The following is a 24,939-nucleotide window of genomic DNA, read 5'->3' as shown; positions in this document are numbered from 1 at the left end:
AAATACTATTGCAGGCCTATACAGCCAGTTTACAATAAGCAGTTAACCCCTTGCATGGTTTCGAGCTGTGGGACGAAGCTGGAGTACACAGAGAGAACCCACGCAGACGTGGAGAGAATAAAGAAACTCCACACAGAAGACACCAGACTGGATTGAGTCATTAAGTTAGAATATTGGTCTATTTCAATACATTTCTAGAACACAGTGGAAAAATAGCAGCTCAGCTAAACCTACAAAGAGGTGTGTCCAGCTATTCAATATTCCTTAACTCAAACATAACGGAGTCCCTTACACCTGTGTCCCAGTGCTTTTATTCACAAATGAGGGGAGAAGACCTCCCCAAAGGTGCCCGCAGCTTCTCAAAAAAAGACCTCCTGCTTTACTAAAAACGAAAAAGTAATCAACAATGAAAAGACCGGGCAACTCCCTTGAACTAGAAACCACTGTATATTTCAATTTATTAGCCTAAAAACCAGAATAAAATACAATAAAACCTAAACAAACAGCAGCAGGGGAGTAAACTGCAATTACTCGACTGGTACTAGGCAGCCAAACAGGTACCAAGTGAAATGCACCTGGTCCACAGACACCACGATCAGACTACAACAACTCTCACAGTAAGTCTCAACACATTAAAACAAATTTCTACATACCTGTATCCAAGATGAAGCCCCCAAAAGACCAGCAGATCCTGAAAAATGGGCTATAATCGAACTTTGATGTAAGGGCTAGAGGAGCAGGGTTAATGTTGCATTCAAAAACACTTCTTAGGAAAGGAATTTTTGCCACTATGAATTCCCTGCTGCTCTGTGATGGGGGTCCAAGAAAAGGAAGGTGCCTGAGGGAATCATATTTTCTACACATAAAAGTCTGAAAATTAGTTTTCTGTACTGCTTTACAAAATTGAGAAAACAAACATTTAGACCTTTATTAAGTAAAAGTCATAATAAGCATCAAAATATACTCAAAGTAGTATACTCACAATATTATAGCGTTGGGTAAGCAAACATTCCCATCGTTCAACAAGTGGAAAGCAAACTGGGAATAATTTTATTTATTTATTTTAAATATTGTATATTATAGTCATTGACCTGTCCAGGATATAGACAGGGTCCAGAGCGATAAGGCCCATATGTTCTGTTCTATCGCTCAGTCCATTTGATTTTGTCTTGGTGGTTACGGTAACACTTTAATTTGTTTATTTCAATTGGCCTACACTTTTTGAGTCTAAATAGGTTTTGGTAATAGGGTGGCACATATTTACTTGCAGTGCACAATTACAGTTCTTTAGAATATGTTGATTCTAGATACATTGGTTTAACAATTATAAGAAATGTGTTAACATAATTAAAACAAAAACGTGGATTTATAACTTCTTCTATTTGACATGAAATCTGGTTATCAAGAAGTTGGGACAAGAGAAAAAGGACATTTTGGGGGATTCTCAGAAGCTATTTTGTATTTTAAATATTATTTGTGAGCTACTTTTTCAACAACTGTGTTTACACTTTGTCTCAGGACAACTATAATTTACACACACAAACAAAGAAACGAAATGAAAAACGGCCCTTTACATTGCCTGTGCACAGACCCTGAGCATGAAATATGATTGTCCCCCATAAGTGACACTGAGCTGGAGTACTTTTCAAAATAGTTACTCAATACAAATTAATGTAAATATGTCCAGTGTTCTCTAAACAATTTTCATTTCTGATGAAATATTCGGATTTTATGGGCCCCAGCTGCCCAGAAAAATCCTGGAAGCACCCCTGCTCACTTTTCTTTTGAAGGACATGTTCAGGTTATTAATCTGCACTGACAGGACAACTATTGAGAAATATATTTTTGTGACTTTTAGTTCTCTGCAAACATCCTTGTTTGGCTTTTACTGTAAAACACACGAGCTCTAACGCACACGCACGATTTGCCGCGCATATCTCAAAGAATTGCTTTTTCCATGACGCAATTTCTCTTTTCATGTAAAAGAAGGAGGGGAACTTCTTAGGGACGTTCCCCCCTTCCACTTTAGTATGGGGGTAACAGAACGGTACGTGACCGGAGTGCTAATGGGATCAGGGATGAGGACTACTTCACCAGAGGTTAGTTTATGGTAATCCGTTGAAATTGCGGATGCTGGCAGCTGGATTAGTGCGCATACACGTGCGTGGAGTGTATCTAATGATTGATTTACTTTGATTTGATTTGTGATTTAACTCAGATAAACACCCGAGTCAAAGATGTCTCACTAAGATTTTAAAAAAAGTTAATTGCTGGAAGATCTTTGCGCATTTACAGTACGCAGCCAGGCGCTGATTGAGTGTCTTGTCCTCGGAGAGGCTATAAATATTGTATTCAGGCTTTGCTTCAGCTTAGCAGACAATGGCTGATGGTGTGCGTGTACAGCATGCAGTGCTGTGATCCAGGCCGCTGCCAAAACGTCTGTGGGACCCAAAAAAGAAAAAGCACTTTGTATCCCACCCCCAGTTTTTCTCCGTCCAGCGCTCATTCACTATGATGCGCGCCTAGTTGAAGGAAGCTCTCCACACCCGGTTCCCCCTGCACGCCTAAAACTTTCTAATGAAATCCCCCAAAACTTTTTGACAAATAATATTTTTTTTTCCTCTGGGGGCCAATAGGGTTTTCGACTTATTAATCCGTGTTTTTTTAACTGAAAAGAGAACTTCAGGTATGTCCGACTTTTCATTCATCGATAGAGCACAGATTGTGTATTTCAGATAGCTTGGCTTTGAATTGAGAAGTAATTTAATGGACACCGTGGATTGTGGTTGGTTTAACTGGCACCTTTTCTTTCTGCGAAGAATATGGAGCCCAGTTCCACAGAGGGAGGAGCTGAGGAGAAGCTTGTTAGAAGTCTTGTGAGTGCTGAGATTATTTTATTCATTTTTTCCTCTGGCTCATGAGCATTTTTGATGAACCTCAAAGTTATCAACCACCCTCCCATCCTCCCATAGCAGCAGATTCTTATAAAGGCCTCTCTCTCGCAAATGATGTGTCCCGTGGCTCCTCTGGGATCTGTGTGTCCTGGCCTCTGGATGCTGAGACTCAGTAACAGCTGGCTGTCAGAGTGACCCTCCAGCTCTGCTGTCTGCAGCTGCTGCTCCAAGCAGGAGGGTCCACTCAGAGGAGGTCAGCTCTCCCAACGAGTGCCACAAGGTCACCAGCGGGTTTATAATTTGCAGAAACGGAGGACAGGACCATCAGTTCATTAATATGCAGAGCGCTGTCTGGCAGTTTATGTTATCGGTCATACTCAGATCAGGAGGCATGCCATTTTTTTCCTGCAGTAATTTGAAAGGCAAATAGGTTTCACTGTAGAACTCAGCAGTTTAGAATATGTGTGGTGAGGGCTTTTTCTCTTCTTCTTTCCACCAGCCTCACAAAGTGATACTCAAGCATGGCCAAGAGCTGGAGGAAGAGCAGGAGGAGCTGGCCGAGCATCAGCCTCTAGAGCAGGAAGACCTGAACTTTGAGAGATGGAAGCGCAGGCCGATTCCCAAGAGGACGCTCCACCAGAAAATAGACGACCTGAAGAAATACCTGTGGAATGCAGAGACCAACGAATTCATGGGTCGCTCTGGGAAGAGCTGGAGTGAGTTGATGAAGAAAGAAAGATTCTCTGCTGTTGGGTTATGGGGAAGGGACATTTTGTATCATATATTTTTTAGTGCATATGACCATAACGACACTTTTAATGTTGAGTGCAACACAGTTAATCGTCCTAAATAACGTGCAAATGTGGTGGTTCGGTGCGTGTGTGTGTGTTTTTTTAAGATGCACTCAGGGATAGTTTTAGGGTGAGAAATGTCTTTCCAGTCCAGTGACTGAGCTCACTGTGCTGCGAGTGTGTGTGTGTATGTGTGTGTGTGTCCTCATGCTCAATGTTTACATAGGTGCATGGACGATTCAGAGTGTCCCGACAAAAACAGACTGCCTGGGGACGATTCCCCAGCGGGACGCACTGTTCAAGGCCTCACATTGGCCAGGAAACACATTCCTCTACATCTTACCATGCTCTCCACAGCCTCTTTCCCAAAGCCTTGGCGACCTCATTGCTGAACTTAACATGCTTGTGGCCTCTCAGTTGCAGTAAAACACGTAGAGGTGCTCATGTTCTTCCCCCCCCCCCTGTAAATCTAACTGCCAAACTGAGCTTTGGGTGCTGGAGAACTTTTTTGGCATGAGCGACACACTGGACGAGTTTGTTGAGTCAGTGGTGATGGAGCAACCTCTTGGTATAACCAGGTTAGTTGCTATGTGATGCTGTTGAGCCCCCTCCCTTTTCACACAATGGCAAACATGATCCAACTGTGTGCAGAAAGAACTTCTAAGGAAAGTGTGTGTTACTTGCATAAGCTGCAATGCCGGATCCCCGGGTCACATAACCAGTGTGTGTGCACACTTGTGGAAGAGTGGGGCCCATGTGTCTGCTGAAGAAAGACCCCGAGTTGAAGTCTGTGCTGCGTGTCCTGTGAGACGAGTGTGTAAGAGGGGACACAATACCAGAGTGGGGTGATTGGGGTTCCTTGGAGCTGGCTGTGCCTCTATGGCTGCTAAAAGACCTTCACTACGATGGCAACCGGAGGTTCACTGTGTTCCTGAGTGAAAGGACAGCTGGGAGAATTCTCACTGAGCTCAAACAGAAAGGCCTTTGTGGCTCAGGGGACGCAACGCTGGCTACAGCTAGTCCCCTGTGAAATTGCCCACACAGCAAAAGCCATTTTATTTAGGACACGTTTAGCTTGATTAGTAGCTAATGGACTGTTAATTGAAAATTGCAGACCAGTGCTATTTCTCAGGATTTCTTTGGCGCGAGGTCCGTGCTTTAGCTCAGTATGGGTTTCATACCAAAGCCATTGGAGTTATTCGCAAATGCAGACACGAGGGGACCACAGTGCTTTTCTATTACTAAACAAATTAGTGACCGTCCTGATCAAGGACAGTAGCTGGAGTCCAGACAGACCAAATGGTTTGCCTGAGCAAAGTGGGAATTGTTTATGGTTCATTATTCCCCTTCACTCAGATCAGATGTAATTTATCAGGAGCTGTGTTGCCTGTTATGTAATCCACATTTGTGCAAGTACTCCCTAATGCCTCTTTTTATTTTTTTCTTCACTCTCACCATTCAGGCCTCATCCTACTCTTCTATGCTGCACTTTATTTGTTTCTTGCAGCCATGTTTGGCGGCTGTTTGTTTTGCCTCATGTGGTCTATTAGTCCCTACCACCCCACCTTCAACGATAGAGTGATGCCACCAGGTAACTATAACTCCAAACTCAAACCACCTCCTCTGTTCTCTGTCCCTCTAGCTGTCCTTCTGTCTGTTGCTTCTCCTTGAATCTCGGCACAGTTGACTGTCTCTGCGTCTCCACTGGCAGGTATGACGATGGCCCCGCACCTAGAAGGCCATGAGATTGCTTTTAACGCGTCTGATCGCAAATCCTGGAGGAAGTACACCAGGTCTATGGAGGAATATCTAAGACGTGAGTGATGCGATCGAGGTGGGGTGGTCAAAGCTGGGAGGTCTGACAAGGTTGTTGAGTTTGTTTAAAATGAAGAGACACAGAATGAGTTAATCCTCATCTTCACTGCCTTTGTCCCCCTTTTTTCTATTTGGTCCTTGCAGGGCATGCTGGGAAGGGAAGCCTCTTTGTGGGCAGAGGGTTGCTATTCAGTCCTGGGTTTTTTTTTTTTCACAATCAGCTTTTGTCAGGCTTCCTTAATCAGAGGCCTGAGCCTGGCAGGGCACTGCAAAGGTTTATTTATGCCCTCCTCTCTCTCTCATTCTCCCTCCCCCTTTCTCTCTGCTCTGTACTTTCAGCGTATAACGATGCTGCTCAGCAGAGGAAGAATATTCCCTGCGATAAGGAGACATACTTCATGCAGGACGACTTGGACGAGGCTGCAGAGCGGAAAGCGTGTCAGTTTAAGCGGTCCTGGTTGGGGCATTGTTCAGGGCTGCAGGACCCCAACTTTGGCTATTCTCAGGGAAGGCCATGCATCCTCCTTCGAATGAACCGGGTAAGATGAGTGCCAGCAAGCAAATCACCAAAACTTGGAAAATTTATAAAGTAAAAAATGGATTTTAAAACATCAGAAATCCAGATTACTGTACTATGAATCAATTTTACTATCAATTTACTGTGTGAGTGACATCTTGTGGTCATTCTAGGTAAGACAGAGAGAAAGCCTTTTTTCATTGGGTGCTTATTTCATGCCTAACTAGAAACATTTTTGAATGTTTTCACATATTTACATATGATTTTTCTTGCAAACAGAAACAGTCGGTGCCCCCACACAGAGGGCAAAGGAAACTCACCATCAGTTGTGGCTTTTTAAAAAAAATCTACTTATCTAATTCAGTTTGGGACAAAGATGATACATAGTGTGTGCATGCAAACAATGCAGGATGGAAAAACTACAGGAGAGAAAATGAGGCTTTGCCGTATTTAAAAAATTGGAATATTTCACTTTTAAATGTAAAGACGTTGTCAGATAAATCCACTTTTAATGTACGGAAAAGAGTTGAAAGGTGCATCTTTACATTTGTGCTTACAGAGTGAGACTTTTTCTCTCTTACTCTTGTTCTTCTTTAATAGATCCTCGGTTACTTACCTGGTCAGGGGAAACCGATAAATGTGACCTGTGGCGTTAAGGTACAGTTTTTTTTTCTTGATTCTTTGACTCATGACTGAAAGTGTATAAAAATAAGTAAGTCAATAAAAGTAAACCAACGTTTCTCTCTCAGAAAGGAACACCAGAAGTCTTGGGAGAAATGGAGTTTTTTCCCAAAAGCTTTTTTGAAAATAAGTATTATCCATACTACGGGAAGCTGAGACATGTGAGTGAAAGTTTCATCGTTGTCGGTGAAATGCTGTAGCAGCAGTCGAATTTAAAACACCCGTCAGGTCTTAATCTTCTGTCTCTCTTCTCTCAGGTAAACTACTCTTCACCGGTCGTGGCTGTACGTTTTATGGGCGTGCAGCAAGGCACCAACATCCAAGTACAATGCAAACTGAACGGAAAGGGCATCATTAACGATTCTCCCACTGACCGCTACCTGGGCAGCGTGACCTTCTCCTTGGAGGTCGGAGCGTAAGGCGAAGTTGTCGCAGGACGCTCACGAGACGAGGCAGGAAAACATTCACGAGACAAGATTTATATTGAACCATTATTTTCCATGAGTTATGTAATTTGCCCCTGTCCTCGTCTTTCACTTAAATCTCTTCTGCTGTGAAACAAAATCCTCAAGAAGTAGACATTTACTCGTGTTTTTGTTGTTTCTTTGTACCATGAGTGTGCTACTGGCACCTGCACCCACAACAAACAGTGCTGAGCACAGGAACGAGTGCCTAGAGCGAGTTATTCCTGTTCGATTCCTGATATTTTGTAATGATTAGTGAGATTAATCGAACTAAATTACACTCTGCCCATTAGTTAGAGTTTCTGGCTATGCAAATCCAATTATGAATTAAACATTAATAGGGAATTAGAGATTTTTCAGGTTAGATCGTACGTTTTCGTGCACATTTTTGTGCGACCAAGTGTACTAATTTGTTTTGCATTATATTTTTCAAACATGTATATTGTAAGAATTCAAAGAACTATCATGCAAACACTGAAAGCAGGACTTGTACTGTACTTACACAGTAAAAAAAAGACATAATAAATGCAAATACATGATTACTATATTTTTGTTGAATAGAGCAGTATTATACATTTATGATAAAGTATCACTTCTTCTTTTGTAAAAAACATTCGCTTTGGAAAATGAAATACTATACATGACTGATCAATAAAGAGACGCACTGTGCTGTGAAATAGTTTGTCAAAGGTCTGTACCATTTTAATTATGCTATAACTATTTTGTGATAGTATTAATCCTGCCTGAACTGTGCTACTAAACTTGGTATCAGTGTTGTATTTATTCCTATTATAGCTCTTACAATAAATACAGTGTTCTGGTATGTACTGCAAGTTTTCTTCCACATCACTAACAGTCTGCACAGACTCTGACATGTTGCTAAAACAGCTTGAAGCACATCTAAATTGATTTACTCATATTTAAAAAAAGATGTGATATTACACAGAGGCAGCTGCTATAAAACAAGGTTATAAAGTAAACACTTAATGCTTCCTAAGAAGTAAGAGGCTGCTGCTCAAATGCAAAATGCACTTGATTAACCACAAAACAAGCAAGAAAGACAGCAGCAGTGATCTTAGAGAAGTAATTATTGCTGCCCATCAGTTCGGGAAGCATTTCTAAACAATTTAAATCCATCATTCTACAGTGAGACCGATTACGTACAAGAGGAAAACATTCAAATTTCCATTACCGATATTATTGGCAACTCAACAAATGCACAAGTTAAAAAGTTATTAAAAAATTCGGATTTAATTCTAGTGAAATGTGTAATGTGGGGGAATGACGAGGACATGGAGGCAGGTTGAAAATATACATTGGCTAAAGCAAAGTCCTGAAATGGATAAGGGTAATTCAATTGCAGGCATCCAGGAACTGAAGAGTAATAAGAGATTAACGAGAGGGGGCTCTACCAAAGGGAGTATCGTGTACACACAAAGGGCTTTACTTACTTTCTTTCATTTTATACTTCTCTCCTAGCTTTTCATGCCCCAGTGCAGCAGCTCTTTGTCTCTCTTTTGTCAACACAGTGTGTTGTTGCAACTCAAATGCTTTTTCTACATTTTGGTTTCCAGGTCAGATTAAATGTCAGAAACCCATTTATACAAAGTCAGCATTGATACTCCATATCAGTTCAGCATTGTGCAACTCCAGGGTCAACTTGTTTTCATGTCAGCATGAGCGTCACGGCTGTGTGTGCTTGTTACAGGTTATAAAAAGCAGGTAGCCAATCAAAGTCAAATGCACAGTTGAGGCCATTTGATCATTCAGCAGTGTGAATGTTTACACCCGTTAACCTTTGAATGCAGTTTAGTCACAAGACTCTCGAGCTTGTAGGGAAAGTTCCTACAACATCGGCAATAGTTACCTACAAGTTTTAATGATGTTATCGACCACATGTTTTAATTAATTATTCAAAGAACACAGAGAGGGTGGATTTTTTTCTTTATATAATGTTCCTGAAATGTTAAAAGTTAACCTAAGACATCTCATTCTCCCTGCAGCATGTTGAGGATGGCTTGGAGTAGCAGATTATACTCTAATCTTTTATGAAACATTCCCACAATGATATTAAGGTGGGAAAACATCCTCCAAACAACATTATGAAATGAAAATTAACAGATTGCATTAGAGCAGTGGTGTCAAACGTAAGGCCCAGGGGCCAGAAATGGCCCAGCAAGAATGCCAATCAAGCCCACTAGATGGCTTTTTATAACATTATAAAACATTTAAAATTTTATAATGTTTCAAAATGATAAAGGCCTCCACCCTTACTACACCAAAGTAATTAACTAAAAGATGATCAATTAAAGGACAGAAAGAACATTTTTCTGTCAGTTAACAAAAAAACGTTCTGTTTTATAATGACAGGACAGTCCGGTGAATGAGCAATTTCACACATTTATTTCTTAGCAGCAGAGATGATTCGCATTTCTTTTTTGTGTATGAAGATATCTCAGGGATTACATTTGAAGGTAAACCTCTTAACCTGACAGAAAGGAGTGTTTTGCTGGTCTGGCCCACTTAAAATGAAAGTGGGTCGTATGTGGCCCACAGTATAAAATGAGTTTGATATCCCTGCATTAGAGGAATGTTTTTTTTAAACCAGAATGTTGGTGATGTAGCAGCTCGTGAGGTTCACAGGTTATTTGAATTTCTTAAGTACTAAAAGTAGGTAACATGTTTTCTTGTCACTGGTTGACAAGAAACTAATCGGAATTAAAATCCAGTGAAAATGACAAATGTGACCTCAAGCACAGGTTGGGTGAAGACCCATTAGGTGTTCAGTGTGTCTAACGTTAATTAAATCTTGACCATGAAGTTATAGTGATAGACAGGTTGACTGATGAGGGCAGGCATGGGTCTCCATGGACTATGATGCTTGCAGATGACATTGTGGTCTGTAGGGAGAGAAGGCAGCAGGTGAAAGAGCTTGGAGAGATGGAGGAATGCTCTGGAAAGAAGAGGAATGAAGGTCAGTGGAAGCAGGACAGAATACATGTGTGTGAATGAGAAGGAGACAGGTGTAACAGTGAAGATGCAAAGAGTAGAGGTAGTGAAGGTGGACAATTTGAAATACTTGAGGTAAATCATCCACAGCAACAGGCAGTGCATGAGAGAGGTGAAGATTGGAGTGAGTGACTTGGAGACAAATTTAGAGAACAAAGCAGAGATGGTTTGGATGTGTGCAGAGGAGGAACAGCAGATATATTGGATAAAGGGGGTTAAAGATGGAGATACCAGCTAGGAGGAAACAAGAACGACCACGGAGAAGATTCATGGATGTAGTGAAGGAGATCATGCAGAGGGTTGGTGTGACAGATGTGGAAGATGCTCAGGTGATCCGTGGTGGCGATCTCTAAAGGGAGTAACTGACAGAAGTAGAAGGTCATGTTTCCCCAATGTTGTGTGAACATTTTCTGAAACATTCCTAGTTTTGCACGATTACATTGGAAAAAAACAAAACAAAACCAAAAAAACCCCCAAAGATTTAGAGGCCTGATGTTTATGAAATGCTCCTCTAATTTAATATTAACCTAGGTAGAGTGATTCTGAGGAAGCTGTCAGGCTAACAAATACAACATGATCTGGTTTCACATCCATCTTTTAAAAATCTTGAACTAAATGGTTTGATTATCATAAAATTTGGTGCATTATTCATGGCCCTCAATCAGTTTTGGTTATTTGTCTTTTTTTCTAACCACCAAAATAAATATTTATATATAAGGTCCTGATTGCTTCCTAGGAGCTACTGGGTTAATTGGCATTTCTAAACTGGCTGTGGGTATGATTTACTTTGTGCTTGTCAATGTTTTAACTGTGACGGACTGCCAATCTGTCCAAAGGGTTTGCAAAGTCAGCTGATAAAATGTTAAAACCATCAGAGCATAAAGCAGAACAACATTATTACTGAAGTTTTTTTTTTTAAAGTAGGTTATTACCAAAGACTTTAAAATGAGCCTGTTTTCAGCATCAATAGGACAGCAGATATTTTCAGAACTTAGGAAATGAGTTTTCTAGCTAAGTCTACACTTTAACAAGTAAAGCAAAGTAGAAACAGTTTAAAAAAAAAAAAAAAATGACAATGATACAAAACAAGAACCAAACTTTATTTAATTTGTTCCCCACTTGTGTCAAACAAGCTCATCACATCACATTCTTCATCAGATGGAGACAAGCTTCAAGCAAGCAACTCGAGAGGTGCACAACAGAAAGGCACGAAACTGTCGGGGAGTGACCGGACGCTCAGAATCACATGAACGAAACGGTGCGACTTGAGGAAACGTCGTCTTCACACCTGAACTTCACCTGTCGTTAGTGTACTATGACATGGATGGGGTAGTATGCGGTTCGATCCGGGTGATCGGTGTAAGCCTGAGTCTACTGCGTTTGTTGAGCTTTTTCAAATATCACAGGGTTACGAGGGGACACCACCATGATTAACTCACCAAGTACTCATGTGTAAACAAATGTACATTTCAGGAAAATATAAATCTCCTACCATGAGTGAGAAACAAACTCATTTAACAAACCCCCCCCAAACAAACAAACAAAAGTGGTCCCAATGCTGGTTAAGTGTCCTGTTATCGTCCCTTTAATTGAGCTACAATTAAGAGACCAAGTGTGTGCATCAAAGAGAGGTTCATGTTACATGGAGGTCAGAGTGAAAAATACGAATGTCTGGGAAATTAATGACAGTGGCTCTATTAGCTTGCTCGTACATTCATATCATCAAAAATCAGTGTCATTCATTCTATACAAGAGAGTAATTTACACATATACTATTATACAGCACAGAAACCGAGAGCAAAAAGCCTCTCTGGGGTGGCGGAAGGGAGGAGGAAGTGGAAGGCTAATCACAGCCATAAATTTAACTTTTAAAACATGCAATCTATAATCAAACGATGCAATATCGATCATAAATGTTTTGGTACTCTATTCAGTCACTGGCATCAAAGCAAAACGGAGGGGATAAATTTGAAAGGGGGTTTGCGAAATAAGCTGAAAGGTTATTTATTTTTTTAGGAAGACGCTGCCTCACGGGAAACGGAAAAGAGCATAAATTTGGGCAGGAAAGTGCTGGGAAGGTGTTTTTTTTTTTTTTTTAAAGAGCTGTAAGGGGCAGAAGACGCAGCGGAGTTGAATTACACGGACTGGTACCCAGTGCGACTCTTCCTCCGACCAATCAGGTAAGAGATAAGCACAAGGATGATTAGGAAGCTGAGTGCCACGCCAACTGCGATGGGCACCAAAAAGCTCAAATCAGAATCCAGGAAGCACTCTTCAGCTGACAGAAAGAGAGACACACAGAAAGGACAGGTTAGTGCTAGAGAAAACCACTCAGAGGGGAAGTTTGGGTTAGAAATGCAGCAGGAAGCAGTGAGAAGAGAAGAGGAACTGCAATCAGCAACACAACAGTAGTGTTGATTTTGGTGGTGGTGGGTGGGGGAGATAAATACGTCAAAATACATAAAAAGGGATTATTTGAGTCAGTGTAATTGTTATTAAAGTGTAGTAAGTGATGGAAGATGGAAAATACACAAAAACGCCTTTTTGCCAAACCCAATCAACGCCGCCCTTATACCTGCTGATAGAAAGCTGGTCAGCACGGCTTAGCATAAACACTGGAAACTGGTCATGTCAGCATCTTTAAAGTCAGGTCAATCTGAACAGACCGTTAATGCAACCTGTGAATTAAACCGAGCACATAAGATTAACAAATAACCCCCACCCTCATGGTGGATTTTAATATGTACAAGTTGTTTGTCGCCAAGAGAGAAAACAGGATTTCTAAATCTAACCACACCCAGCCAAGAAATTTAGTCCCTCAGATTTATTTATTGCACTTAATTTGTGCATCTTAAACATTTGATTTAAAAAAAAAAAAAAAAAAAAAAATTTCTGCAAGAAATGGTCTATTTTGTACATGGTGGCACTACTGAACTTTAAGCCATGATGGGTGTAGTATGCAGAACATGGCACTCTTTAGATAAACATCACACAGCCTTTTTCCTAAGGAGCTGGCAGTTTCTGTATTAGCTGAAGTGTGGCAGAGTTCAGGGCAGGAATCATGCACAAAAACAACCTAAGTGATCTTTTGAGCTGCTGGCACATAGATTTCTGTTAAATCTAAAGATGCAGTCTCACCGTTTCCAGTCTTTATGTGAGGCTAAGCTGTAGCTTCAAATTTACAGACAGAACGGCATCAGTTTGGCTCTCAGCAAGAAGGCAATTGAACACCTGTCAACACTACATAGACACATCAATACGACACATAATGGTAGTTTTTCCCACAATTAGTCAAAGGCAGCAACTATCCTTTGTATAGCTGAAAGCTCTAAATGAGAAATTAGAAAGACTGATAGCCGGTGGCCATGCTTCTCCTTCTTCCGATGAAGTAGGCCAGCAGAACAATAAGAATGAGCACAAGCAGGGCAACTCCGACAGCTATGGGAACAAGGAAGCTCTCCCCATCAGCCAGGCATTCCTCAGCTAAACAGGAGTGAAGAGAGCAGAGAGGTGAATGTCTCAGGCTTAACAGAGGACATAAATATAATACAATACATGGTTACTGAAAGGACAGCTGAAAGAGAAGTGGTCTGACAAGGGAATCTCCCAGGTATTAAAGCATAAACATTTACTCAAGTGGGTCAACAGCACATTCTTTTATTTCTGTAGAAAACACTAAAAAGCTCCACTGACACAATTTGAAATCCAATTTATTATAGCTAACAGCATGAGAAAATGCAGAGGAAATCAGTTGCATCCACATAACACACAGATTGTCTTGCAGCACAGATTCCCTTTAAGTGTGTGCGTTCTCCTCCACGAGTGGAGGGAAATTAAGCAGCCAAAAATCACGCGAGTAAGCAGTGAGTTACTGAATGCACAGGACAAAGTTACTGAGCAAAGCTTGTTAGATGATTTGACAGTTGTCTAATTAAAACTCTTAATGCTGCAAAACCCATCTTCATCATTAAGGCAACTTGTACAAAGCTGAAATACAAACAGCAACAATCACAAGCAAAAGTCAAAGCTCTTATTTAAGTGCCATTAACTATACACATATACAGTGACCTGGGAAAAGCAAAATTTCACAAGCATCTTGGAAAAAAAAAAAAAGAAGTAATGATTTCTGGCTGCGACAAGCTGGAACAATAAACAGTACACAGCACTCTGCTTGAATTAACATACAGCTACTGTTGTGTCACAGCCTGTCTGTCATTACAAAGAACACATTCTGTGGCCTGCCATACACAACTGTGCTACTCTGCTCCAACTCCCTGATTTGAAAGGTCCTGAAAACCTACTTTCAGCCTCTTTAATGTCAAGTTATCGCTAATTTCAGCACACCAATTAAAGTTATCCTGGCAGTTGTGTGGTTGTTTGCACATTTATTAGAATAATCTGATGAAACTACAGCCTGAGGATGTCTTAAAGAGACAGGTAAGCTGAAACCTAACAGAAACAGTTTGGCATTTGGAAAACTGGACTGACTTTGTTAAGAGTTGTAGCACAGATTAACCAAACATGATATGAACATGTCAAGTTGTGAGCTAGAGAGATGCATGAGAATTGCAAGTTTCCCAACACATCAAACCATTTCTGCACCATTTGTCATTCCTACTCAGTTCAGTGACATATCTAAAGATGCAGAGCTCTGAACCCAGTTTTCAGGGGCTTTAACACCCACTGATCCAGCAGCAGCCACCCACAGAGCTCAGGCCAAAGCCCAGAATTTTACACAGGTGAGATCATGTGACAGCAGAGTCAACGGAAGAAAAATATAAAGAGTGTTTAAGTGCATTTACATGTAAGTATCCCCATTTCAGAATCATCTGTGCTGAAAGTGAATATCTACACAATAGTACGATCCCTTTTCTAAACATAATGCCAAAATGTCTTAGGAGGGGGAGGAAGAGAGAAAACCACCCCACACAATTTTCAGTTTATCTGAACAGAGCATGTGCAAATGTAATGACTAACAATGGCTTCACACACAGGTTTGTCACTGAGCGTCTTTATAATCCATCGGTGAGCCTTTGTTAAAGTCATTAGCGCCATGTGTGCTTTTACTCTTGATATGATCAATGACATGACTGGAGCCACATAACCAGGACAAGTATCTGATGTTTCTCCTGCTCTACAGGGGCGAACATGAACTAAGGCATATTTATCTACAGCCTTTTAAAAGGAGCAGACATTCATCTGTGTTAATGAACTTTCAAGGGAAGGAGAAAAAAAAAAGCTGCTGTGACATCAATCAATTGAAAACCTCAAATTTTCAATGGGTAAAAAAAAAAAAAAAAAAAAAAAAAGAAAAAAAAAAAAAAAATCAAAACAAATGTGTTTTCATGACAAAAAAAAAAAAAACCAAAAAGGGGGGGGAATGTCTGCTGAGCGAGTGCAGGATCCTACAGAAACCAATTACATGGTCACATCTTGTGCTAGAAATGTGGAAAGCGTTCAGGGGGATTCGTTTATGAAAAGGTAATGGTAGACTTTTGCATGACCAGATATCCAATTTAAACAAATGCTTGATGGATCTTGCACTTGCCCATTAACAAAAAGCACAACAACAGAAAAGACATTCAGGGGAAACAAAAACAACATGAGGAAGCAAAAAACAGACACCACAAACACTTGGGGGTAGACAAGTCTGGTCCTTGAGAGAAATTCCTGTATCTTTATGAAATAACCAAAACTTTAAACCTCAATGATCAGACAGTAAATTTTGATTCCCCCTCCACACTGATGCCATTTCACAAAACTGTAGATTTAGTGTTAGACCAACTCATGAATGTGTGACCATGAAGGCCAAGGACCAGGCTTGGGAACCCCCATAACATCACAAGATCGACTGCAATATGAATTTAAAGAGTCTGATATCCAACGTAAGTCTTTCTTCGACCAATCACGTAAGCAATCACTACAATGAGAATCAAGCCAGCCAGAGCAGCGCCAACAATGATTGGGACTAAGATGCTGGTGTCGTCCACTGAACATTCATGGGCTGCAGATAAAGAGAGAGTCAGTCAGCAGGTAGAACAGTGTGTTTGTGATTTGAAACAAACAAAACAAAACAACATTGTGAGACAGACGTGTGAAGCAGCAGGACAACAGGTCAGACCATCTGTAGTTTTTTGTTTTTAGAGCACACAACACCCAAATCTCATTTCTTTCAACTCATGACTTAATGAGAGATGTAATTGTAGATGTTTATGAAGTAATTAGGTGGATGAACCCGACCTCATTTTCATGATGTTTAGTGCTTTAATTTAAGACTACACAGGCAATAAAAGCACAGCTTCCTTCAGTGATGTGAGTAAACCACTTGCATGTATAGAACCCACTCTGGGGCACCCAAATTCTTTCTATATGCAGGAAAACCTGATATTTAAAGTTCTAACACTGCCTGTAGTTCTCAAAAAGAACCAATATTGATAGTAGTTACTATTAGATATTGATTTGCAACAGCACGGATCTTTACGTCTTCCATCTGGAATTTCAATGCAGTCACAAATGTTAACCTAGCCAGTGCACACATTAACCATCAACTATAAAACATAAAAGTCAGTCTGTTACAATTAAGAGAGCAGTAATGGCTAATCGGAAGCAAACATGTGCAACAGTGAGTGTTAAATTAACAGGATAACAACTGTGTGTCTAAAGGTGTTGTGTTTCTCCTAGATTGGATATGATAAAAGTCTTCCAGCAATTAGACATGGTGGCGATTACCTTAAACATTTTATCAACAACAAAAACCTTACAGAGGTTCCCTTTTTTTTTTTTTTTTTTTTTATTTTAAATTATGCCAGACAACTTCTGTTTTAAGTCACCAATCTTATGAAATTGAGGTCTGGGTCCAAATTCCAACAGGTAAAACTAGCATGTCACAGATCCACAACTACGTAGTTGTGTGAGCCTGGTTTGGGAGAGGATGATTACTGAACAGTTCTCAAAACACCAACTAGAATTTTTTCTTTTTTAATGTCTTCCCTGAATAATAACCCGTTAACCAGCACTGATAAATCCATAAAACATTTGCCATATTCTGATCATGATCACAGCCACTGTCTGTACACCAGGTGATTAGAGATTTCAAAAATAACCTACCTGTACTGAAAACACCTTTGTTCACTCCAAAGGGCTGCACATGCAGGCTGAAGGTGTAGATGGTGAGTGTGTCGGTGATGTTGAAGGTCTGCTCCTTGTTACACATGTAGGAGCTGCCGATGGAGGTCTCCCACAGATTGAGGCTGGAGTTCTCTGCAGAAAAATTACCTTCAAGGAAGAAAGACGGCACAGAGTTGGCCTTCTTCTCAGTATATTGCCTGGTGTATGTGATTATACGAGAATCTTTTAGTTACCAGAGCCCGTGCTGACACTGATGCTCAGGGCATGCAGGCGGAATTTCTTTGTGTCCTGTAAAAGTTTAGAAACAGAAAATGGGAAACTGAAGGCTTCATTTTGAAGTCAACGGCATTCCTCAAAAGCTCTTAAATATCTGTCACTTTTAAAATAAAAGCACTTAGCATTTTTCCTCTTTAATTAATGAGTTGTATAACTTCAGGTTTTCATACCTCCTGTCTGTGAAGTAAATACTGATAATACAAGGTTACATAACCACCCGTTACTTTTTCTTTTTTGTTTTCCTGGAAGTGGAGTTGTCACGTTAAGGACAGTAAAACGGCTAAGAAGTATATGTGCAGTGTGACCCTTAGTAAGTTTGACAACGTTGATCTACCACATGGATAAATGATTTTACCTCTGAGGACTTACATTGGTAAAGGTAAACTTGATAGTCATTTCTTTAGATGCCAAAATAAGCTCACTGCTGTTGACGGCACATGATCCAGAGACATTGGCCCTATTGGGATCCAAATTCATTTCCTGTAAATTTTAAGCCAGACAGAACAGAAGCAAACTCAATAAACGATAAATTATCTGTGAAGGGGGGTTACAATTGTGAGTATATGAAACCTACCTCGCCCTTAGTACCAATGCGCAGACCAAAGTTGGCCAGCAGACAGACTGTGCCATTTTCATCAGCCCTGATGCTGTAGTTCCCAGTACTGGGTACAGGGAGAGTGGGTACCGGGGTGGTAGTAGGGACAGTCGTAGTTGTTGTGTTGGGGGCAAGTGTGGTTGTATTGGGGGCAAGTGTGGTTGTATTGGGGGCAAGTGTGGTTGTATTGGGGGCAAGTGTGGTTGTATTGTACTTGAGGGCTGCAGGAACTGTGCGTGTAACAGAAATGTACAAAACGCAACAGAACAGAATGAGCCAGGATGATTTACTCAGGTGTCACATGCCATCAGATGTATTGGGGTTGCCATCACTGATAAAAGCCTGGTCACTTTTGCACGAGTAGCAGGTGTCCATGCCTATGTATTGGGGCAGAAAAGTCAAAGTAGTGTTTTTTTTGTTTGGCATTAGGGGCAGCGTTACCTTTTGTAGAGTAGGGAAGTGGTATTTGGACCAGCAGTTGTACTTGAGACGGGTTTATCTGCAGGACAGGAGCTTACTGTGCGAGGAGAAAACAGAAGAACACGTTAACAGAAATGTACAAAACGCAACAGCCAGGATGAGCTGCGTAATAACAAAATGGACAGCTAATCAAGCAAGGGGTGAGCTCAGACTTTCAGAACTCTTGTTGCCATCACTGATAAAAGCCTGTATAAGCACATCCCACAGCGTAATGTTGACATCACCACTTTCGATCAGGTCTTCACTTTTGCACGAGTAGCAGGTGTCCATGCCTATGTTTTTAATGTCAAGAACCCCCATTGCTGTAGAAGGGTCTAACAAATCCAGAAAAGTCAAAGTAGTCAGTAAGAAGATCTGTCACCAAGGTTTTTTTTTGTTTGTTTTTTAAAATAAATACACATCAAGAGATGTAGACGTTACCTTTTGATTTAGAGTTAGGGAAGTGGACAGGGTCGCCGAGATTGTAGGTAAAGGAGAATACGTCCGCCTCGTAACCTTCTCCAATCTTGGAGAAGCTCATAGTAAAAGAGTGACCCGCTCCAAAATTAAGCATCAGTATTGAGTGCATGGGATCACATGTACTTTTAGTTGAATCGGCGTCATCAGTTAAAGCAAACACAGCTGTCTGAGTCTGAAAGACAGTGTAAATTATCATAGGAACTTAATCTGAACACACTTGACAAGTTTAACATTTAACTTCTGAGATGTGCAAAGCAGAATACATTTAAAATTAATAACAAAATGGATCCACAGCTAATCAAGCAAGGGGTGAGCTCAGACAGTATAAAAGATGGATGCAGGTCATCAGAATGGCTATTGTGAATCCTCAAGTTGAGTGCTGTCACAATCACAACCTAGGCTGAATAGCCAGTCTCCAGGGTTCGGTCATTGACTAACCTTTTGTGACCAATTACCAAAATAAACTTCAATCACATGACATTAGTGTCAGAAACCATGAAGTTATCATGAAAGCGTTTCCTGATGTCACAGAGCAAGGGACTTTGAGGGTAAAAAAGCAAACACTGTGGACACAGCAGCAGTTGAAAGAGAAGTAGTTTTTCAACCAGGAGGCACCCCCTGCTGGTCATTAAAGAGAAAGCCGTGTCAAGGCATTTCTGCCAGGGCTTCACTTTTTAGTCTCAGAAGCTGCAACCATCTTCTATACAATCTATGAGCAAAACAAGAAAGCTTCTAATTTTCAGTCAGTGATTACTGACCACCTCCAATCAGCTTTAGATTTTAAATTATACCAACATGTCCACCCATTATAAACCCCTTTTAAAAAAAAAAAACCAAATACAGATACAAGTAAAACATACAGTCAACGCCAATGATCAGCGCAAAAGCAGATTCTGAAAACCACAAGTCAAAATTAAGGAACCAGTTCTGTTGTGTGGGTTCATAGAGATTAGAAATGAAGCTTATTTAACACTAGCAACTACTAGCCAACCGTAGCCTAGTCTATTAACACTTGACAGGAGTTTGTGATAGCAGTTTAACATTTGTAAAATCATGACTAGCACCCATCCTTCATCCTGCAGGCTTCAAGAGCAGTGGAAATTCGTTTAAATTTCACCTGCCCTGACAAGTCCGAAGAGCACAGAGTTTGTAAATGCCTCCTGATTTGCAAACAGGGTCTCTCCCCTCCCCCCCATGATTACAGTCTTTAGAGGCATTTTAATGGACTGATGTACTTTTTCCTACATTTGTCAACAAGTTTTAAAACTAAAATCATTTGTGGGGATCCGTTTTATTATAGCTTGTCATAAAAAAAAAAAAGAAAAGAAAAAAAAAAAAGTGTGTCTACCATGTTTACGTATCTTTGTGGGGACTGAAAATTGGAATGTTACTATACTTACGGGACCAACAGCCCTTACGGGGACAAAATGACTGTCCCAACAAGGTTGAAGGCATTTGAAACTCAATAGGGTTTTAGTGTCAGGGTTACAATTAACCTAAACTGAACTTTAACCTAAGGGTTAAGATTAGGCATCCTTTTTATGGTTAGGGTAAACAGCTAGGGAAAGCATTATGTCAATTAGACGTCCCCACTAAGATATGAAAACTGTGTGTGTAAAAAGTAACATTTTGATAAACAGATCAGATTGTAGGGTTTAAAAGAAAGAACAAAAATTAACTTTAAGAGATTACTTAAACAACACTTCACAAGACAACACTGCAAGAGCAGGATATCCACCAGGAAAACACACCAACTAAAATTTGTTTTTTCAGGGAACCCCTCATTTCCTCTTCACATGAGGACTGGAAAAAAAAACACTGTCACAGCTAAAACGGTCTGATAAGAGCAGAGCTGCTATCACACGTCAGCACAGTATTTATAAGGACTACTGTAGACTTAAGAATCGTGATTCACATTGCTAAGACAAAAACACTCACCTGGTTGTCAAGATCTTCATAGGTGACCTTGAATGTGAGCTTCAGATCGGCATAGAGGCATAACTTTCCATCTTTTGTGACATTGAACTCAATGCCATGTGATAGCTGGAACACTGGAAAGAAAAGGAAAACTTAGTATTTTCTTCTTCTGTATAATTCTTACTCATAAGAAACATTAATTGTGACATTTTATGCTTTAAAAGGTCGCTGAGGGGATGGGAGTCAGTCCCTTCAGACCAACAAATGGGCCAAATTATGCAGATGTCATCACTCAATCACAGGGTCTCACAAAAGCCACATCCACACCAATACACCCTCATTAAAAAAAAAAAAAAAAAAAAAAAAAGTCCAATACCAAGTTTGCCGTCACTTTATAATGTGACTAGTCATGTGTTCAGGAAGCAGAAAGCTGTAGCTCATGGAAAATGACCAAAAAAGCAAAGCACATTGCAATAAAAGAAAAGTAAAGCAAATGTGTAAGAGCGCCATGGAGCACAGACTATAACAGTTTCATAATTTAATGATTAATGTTGATCATGTATGACTGCTTTGGTGGAACTACAACACTGACAAGATGGACTACAAAATCACCATGTTGTTTTATGCAGGTCATGTAAACATAACTTTCTTATCAAGGCTGGGACCTCAGATAAATAAGACGTTTTCAAAGTTAGTCGCTCATCCTGTCCAACCTCATTTTGTCATCCTGCTGAGAGATAACCTATAGTAGGTCCTGCCTTCATTACAGCCTTCTCTGAAGGAGGTCAAACTCATGATGACAGATGTACAGCAGCAGATGTAACTAACGCAAGCCTAATCATGGCAAACCTTAAATAATTCTTCTACTACTACTAATAAATCTTCACCCTTAGAAGCAGCTAATTTTTAGTCACAGTAGCTTAGGCCACCAAGCTTGGGGTTTAACACATCCTGTCATTGAGGGCTGAAAACCTATCCTATCAGCAGCTTATCACATGACATGAAAAAAAACCCAAAAACATTTGAATTAAGACTTGCTTAAACCGGTTCTGCATCACCTATCAGTTAAACTGATAGTGTGTTTTGCTGAGCGGTCTGACAGGATTATCTGTTTTCCTTTCTAAAAGATGTTCCAGTTTAGTATCTGTTAAAGTAAACACTGAAGCACCTTTTCTTTAACATTTAAATACCAACAGCTATTATTGCAGGGTAGCCAGGAACTCCAAAGCATATATAAATATTTAACTCCAGCCTAGATTTTTACCCCCCCCTTTAAAAAACAAACAAACAAACAAACAAACAAACAGAAATCATGCGACTCCAGTGCAAAGGAGTGTCAGCACTATTGTGTCCAAAGGTCTCAGTTTCTGTCGGTCTAGACTGAACAGTCCTGGCCTTTTCAAAAAGACACACTATAGTGGCCTTGAATAATATTTCTCCAAGTTTTCTAAAAGTCTTTCAAAGTTTCACTTTGGACATTTCACTCATTTTTAGTCCAGTTCTTAATCCTGACCATTTTCAGAGAAATGCTTGTCCTTTGTGAAATCACCTGACACTGAACTGTGAGTCATCCAAACATGACAAACAAGCCACCCAACTCAAGCGATGAACCAGTGTGGTGTCTACACAGACGATTAACAGTTGCTTTCTGAACACATGACTGGTTTACAGTCATTTGAAATCATTTTATGGTGAAATAATGAAAAAACAAAAATTCCCCACACACTACAAATACAGATTTAAAATGTTCAAGATACTCCGGCCCACAAAAATGTGAGTGCAATTAAAGGTCGAAGTCCATTTATAGGCCAACTATGGTTTTAACAGCATGCTCTGTCATCATCTCAGGTCTGCAGGTAATGTGATAAACCCTATAAAGTCCAAAAGACACACAGGTGTTTATGAAATCTGTCTTACAGGCAGATATATAATCTCAGCTATACCTTAACACAGATTTCAGGCCACAGAAATACCCCCTTTATTATCAGAGTAAGAAAGTACACAGCGTAGTTGCAACAGGGCTAAAAAATCCGATAAGGTGGCATATTTTCTGCAATAGATAAGAACTTTCCAGAAAAACTACCGGAAAACTATTAGACAAACAGCGATCTATCCGTCTGAGCCCAGCAATTAGAAGTTATCTTCACTTAATCTCACTTCAAATAAGCATCTGTAAAATCAAAGACTCTTCAATAATCCAGATCATCTGTAGTTCTACTCTGTATTTGCTTAGCTTTTTATGCTACACTTTAGCTCTATGGTAAAGCGTTTCAGCTTCACGGTCACGTGCCAATTTCCAGTAAACTGTCAAAAAGCTAATGCTAACTATCGGAGCCACAGCTCGTTTAATGTCGCACTTCCCAATGCATTTCTGGTCTTGTAACCTTGACCTGTTTTAGGCCAGTATTATCCAGCAGAGGATAGGACTCCGACGGGTTTAGGCTTCATGATTAACTGGAACTTTCGCTTCCAAACCTGGTGTTATCTAATCACCAAGCCATCAGACACTAGCGATAGTTGTCCAAAACATTAGCTGCAAAATTAACGCGGAAGCAGCTACTTTTTATTTCAGAGTTTTTTTTGTTGCTTTTTTGTTGTTGTTTGTTTGTGGTAATAAAACAAGCAGCAGCTATATATGTGTAAATTTGAAAGCTACAGGCGACCGTTTGGCTGCGTTTCAGTTTAGTGTTGACGTATGTAACAATTAGCCATGGAGCTACGACAGCTAACCATCACGACTGAAACGCTTAAGGCCTGTACTTTATACTCACTCTAAGCAAACACGTTTATGTCTGTGCAGTTGAACACATATCTTCAACTACGTTTATACTCTACAATTTTCCTTTCCAGAACAGCAGTAAGATTTAGCCCTGAAGCGACAGGCCCGGCGTGTCCCAGAAGTTTAATCACGCCACTTCTCAGAAACAGACTGCGATTTCCCCCCCTGCCCCCTTCTTTACTTTAAGCTAATTTGAAGATACTTACCGATTCCAAACACAAAAAAGAAAAGGCAGCGAGACATCATGGCTGGGTAGCTTGCAGGGTCAGCCACTGGAGAGAAAACAACCGACGGAGACGCTCAGTCAGTGGTGTTTGGATGCAGCTACCACCGACGATACCAGGAAATGACAGTCATATGACAGACACCGACGTGCCAGCCCTATAAGAGGTGTGGAGCCAGGCCCTATTTAAATCTCGTTTATGGAGACTAATTATTGGTCCGTGTGCATTTTAAAGCTAACACGAACCTAAGTGTATAATGGCGCCTCATAAAATCTTTATCAACGATTTCACACTATTATAATTAGGGTGAATGGATATCTCCCTTTATGCTGGACTCGGCTTCTCAGTAAACGAAAGTGAACTCTCACGAGAAATACGCTGCTGTGCAAACGTTTTGCGCTAACCTGCATTTCTTTACATTTTGGAATTTTTCAAAAGTGGTCTTGAGTAATAGTTTTCCAAGCTTTCTGAAGATCTTTCAGAGTTTTTATTTGGACATTGACCGCCTTTTCACTCATTTTCAGTCCGGTTCCTGGTTTGTTAAGCCACTTAACACTGACTTATTAATTGTTCAAGCATAAGAAGGGACCTAACTCGAGGAATAAACATGACAACTTGGAAAAGAACCAGTTTCAAACTGTATCTTTAGGCAGCTTATTACTAGCAGCCTGTCAAAAAAAAGCACATCATTTGTCCTCGTGTCTTTAGATGGATCTATAAAAAAATGCCAGTTTGGCATGCATGAAATTGGATTTTTACACCGATTCCAATTCTCAAAGACCTATTAGCTGAAAAGTTGGCACATCTCGACATGGTGAGCAATGTCCTTTGACAAAGATTTGAGCAAACTGGACTAGCAGGACTAAACAACCTGGAGGCTTAAAACTATCTACAGTCGATGGTCACAATC

General features: G+C 40.4%; 2 protein-coding genes across 3 annotated transcripts; one reads left to right on the top strand and one right to left on the bottom strand.

The window, feature by feature from the left end:
• Nucleotides 1–2,029: 2,029 nt before the first annotated feature.
• On the top strand, nt 2,030–7,979 carry atp1b4 (ATPase Na+/K+ transporting subunit beta 4). Of its 2 annotated transcripts, XM_031736411.2 has the most exons (9): nt 2,521–2,686; nt 2,820–2,876; nt 3,394–3,610; nt 5,148–5,276; nt 5,397–5,501; nt 5,840–6,039; nt 6,618–6,674; nt 6,767–6,859; nt 6,956–7,979. In XM_031736411.2, the coding sequence occupies exons 2-9, from the start codon at nt 2,823–2,825 to the stop codon at nt 7,115–7,117; spliced, it is 1,017 nt and encodes a 338-aa protein (XP_031592271.1). In that variant the 5' UTR covers nt 2,521–2,686; nt 2,820–2,822; the 3' UTR covers nt 7,118–7,979. The 2 variants fall into 2 exon arrangements, with proteins under 2 accessions (XP_031592270.1, XP_031592271.1); XM_031736410.2 differs by lacking the exons at nt 2,521–2,686; nt 2,820–2,876 and adding an exon at nt 2,030–2,099.
• Nucleotides 7,980–13,812: 5,833 nt separating this feature from the next.
• Nucleotides 13,813–24,193, bottom strand: lamp2 (lysosomal-associated membrane protein 2). Its single transcript, XM_039598073.1, has 11 exons — nt 24,012–24,193; nt 21,048–21,160; nt 19,071–19,281; nt 18,803–18,964; nt 18,612–18,687; nt 18,503–18,519; nt 18,150–18,400; nt 17,945–18,055; nt 17,533–17,587; nt 17,279–17,446; nt 13,813–16,175 (listed from the first exon to the last, which is right to left on the bottom strand). Exons 1-11 carry the CDS (start codon nt 24,049–24,051, stop codon nt 16,036–16,038), a joined length of 1,344 nt encoding a protein of 447 aa, XP_039454007.1. The 5' UTR covers nt 24,052–24,193; the 3' UTR covers nt 13,813–16,035.
• Nucleotides 24,194–24,939: the final 746 nt, after the last annotated feature.

The sequence above is a fragment of the Oreochromis aureus genome, linkage group 2 (assembly GCF_013358895.1).
Source record: "Oreochromis aureus strain Israel breed Guangdong linkage group 2, ZZ_aureus, whole genome shotgun sequence".
NCBI lineage: Eukaryota > Metazoa > Chordata > Actinopteri > Cichliformes > Cichlidae > Oreochromis > Oreochromis aureus.
The sequence above is the reverse complement of the archived record's forward strand: the minus strand, read 5'-3'. Positions and strand labels throughout refer to the sequence as shown.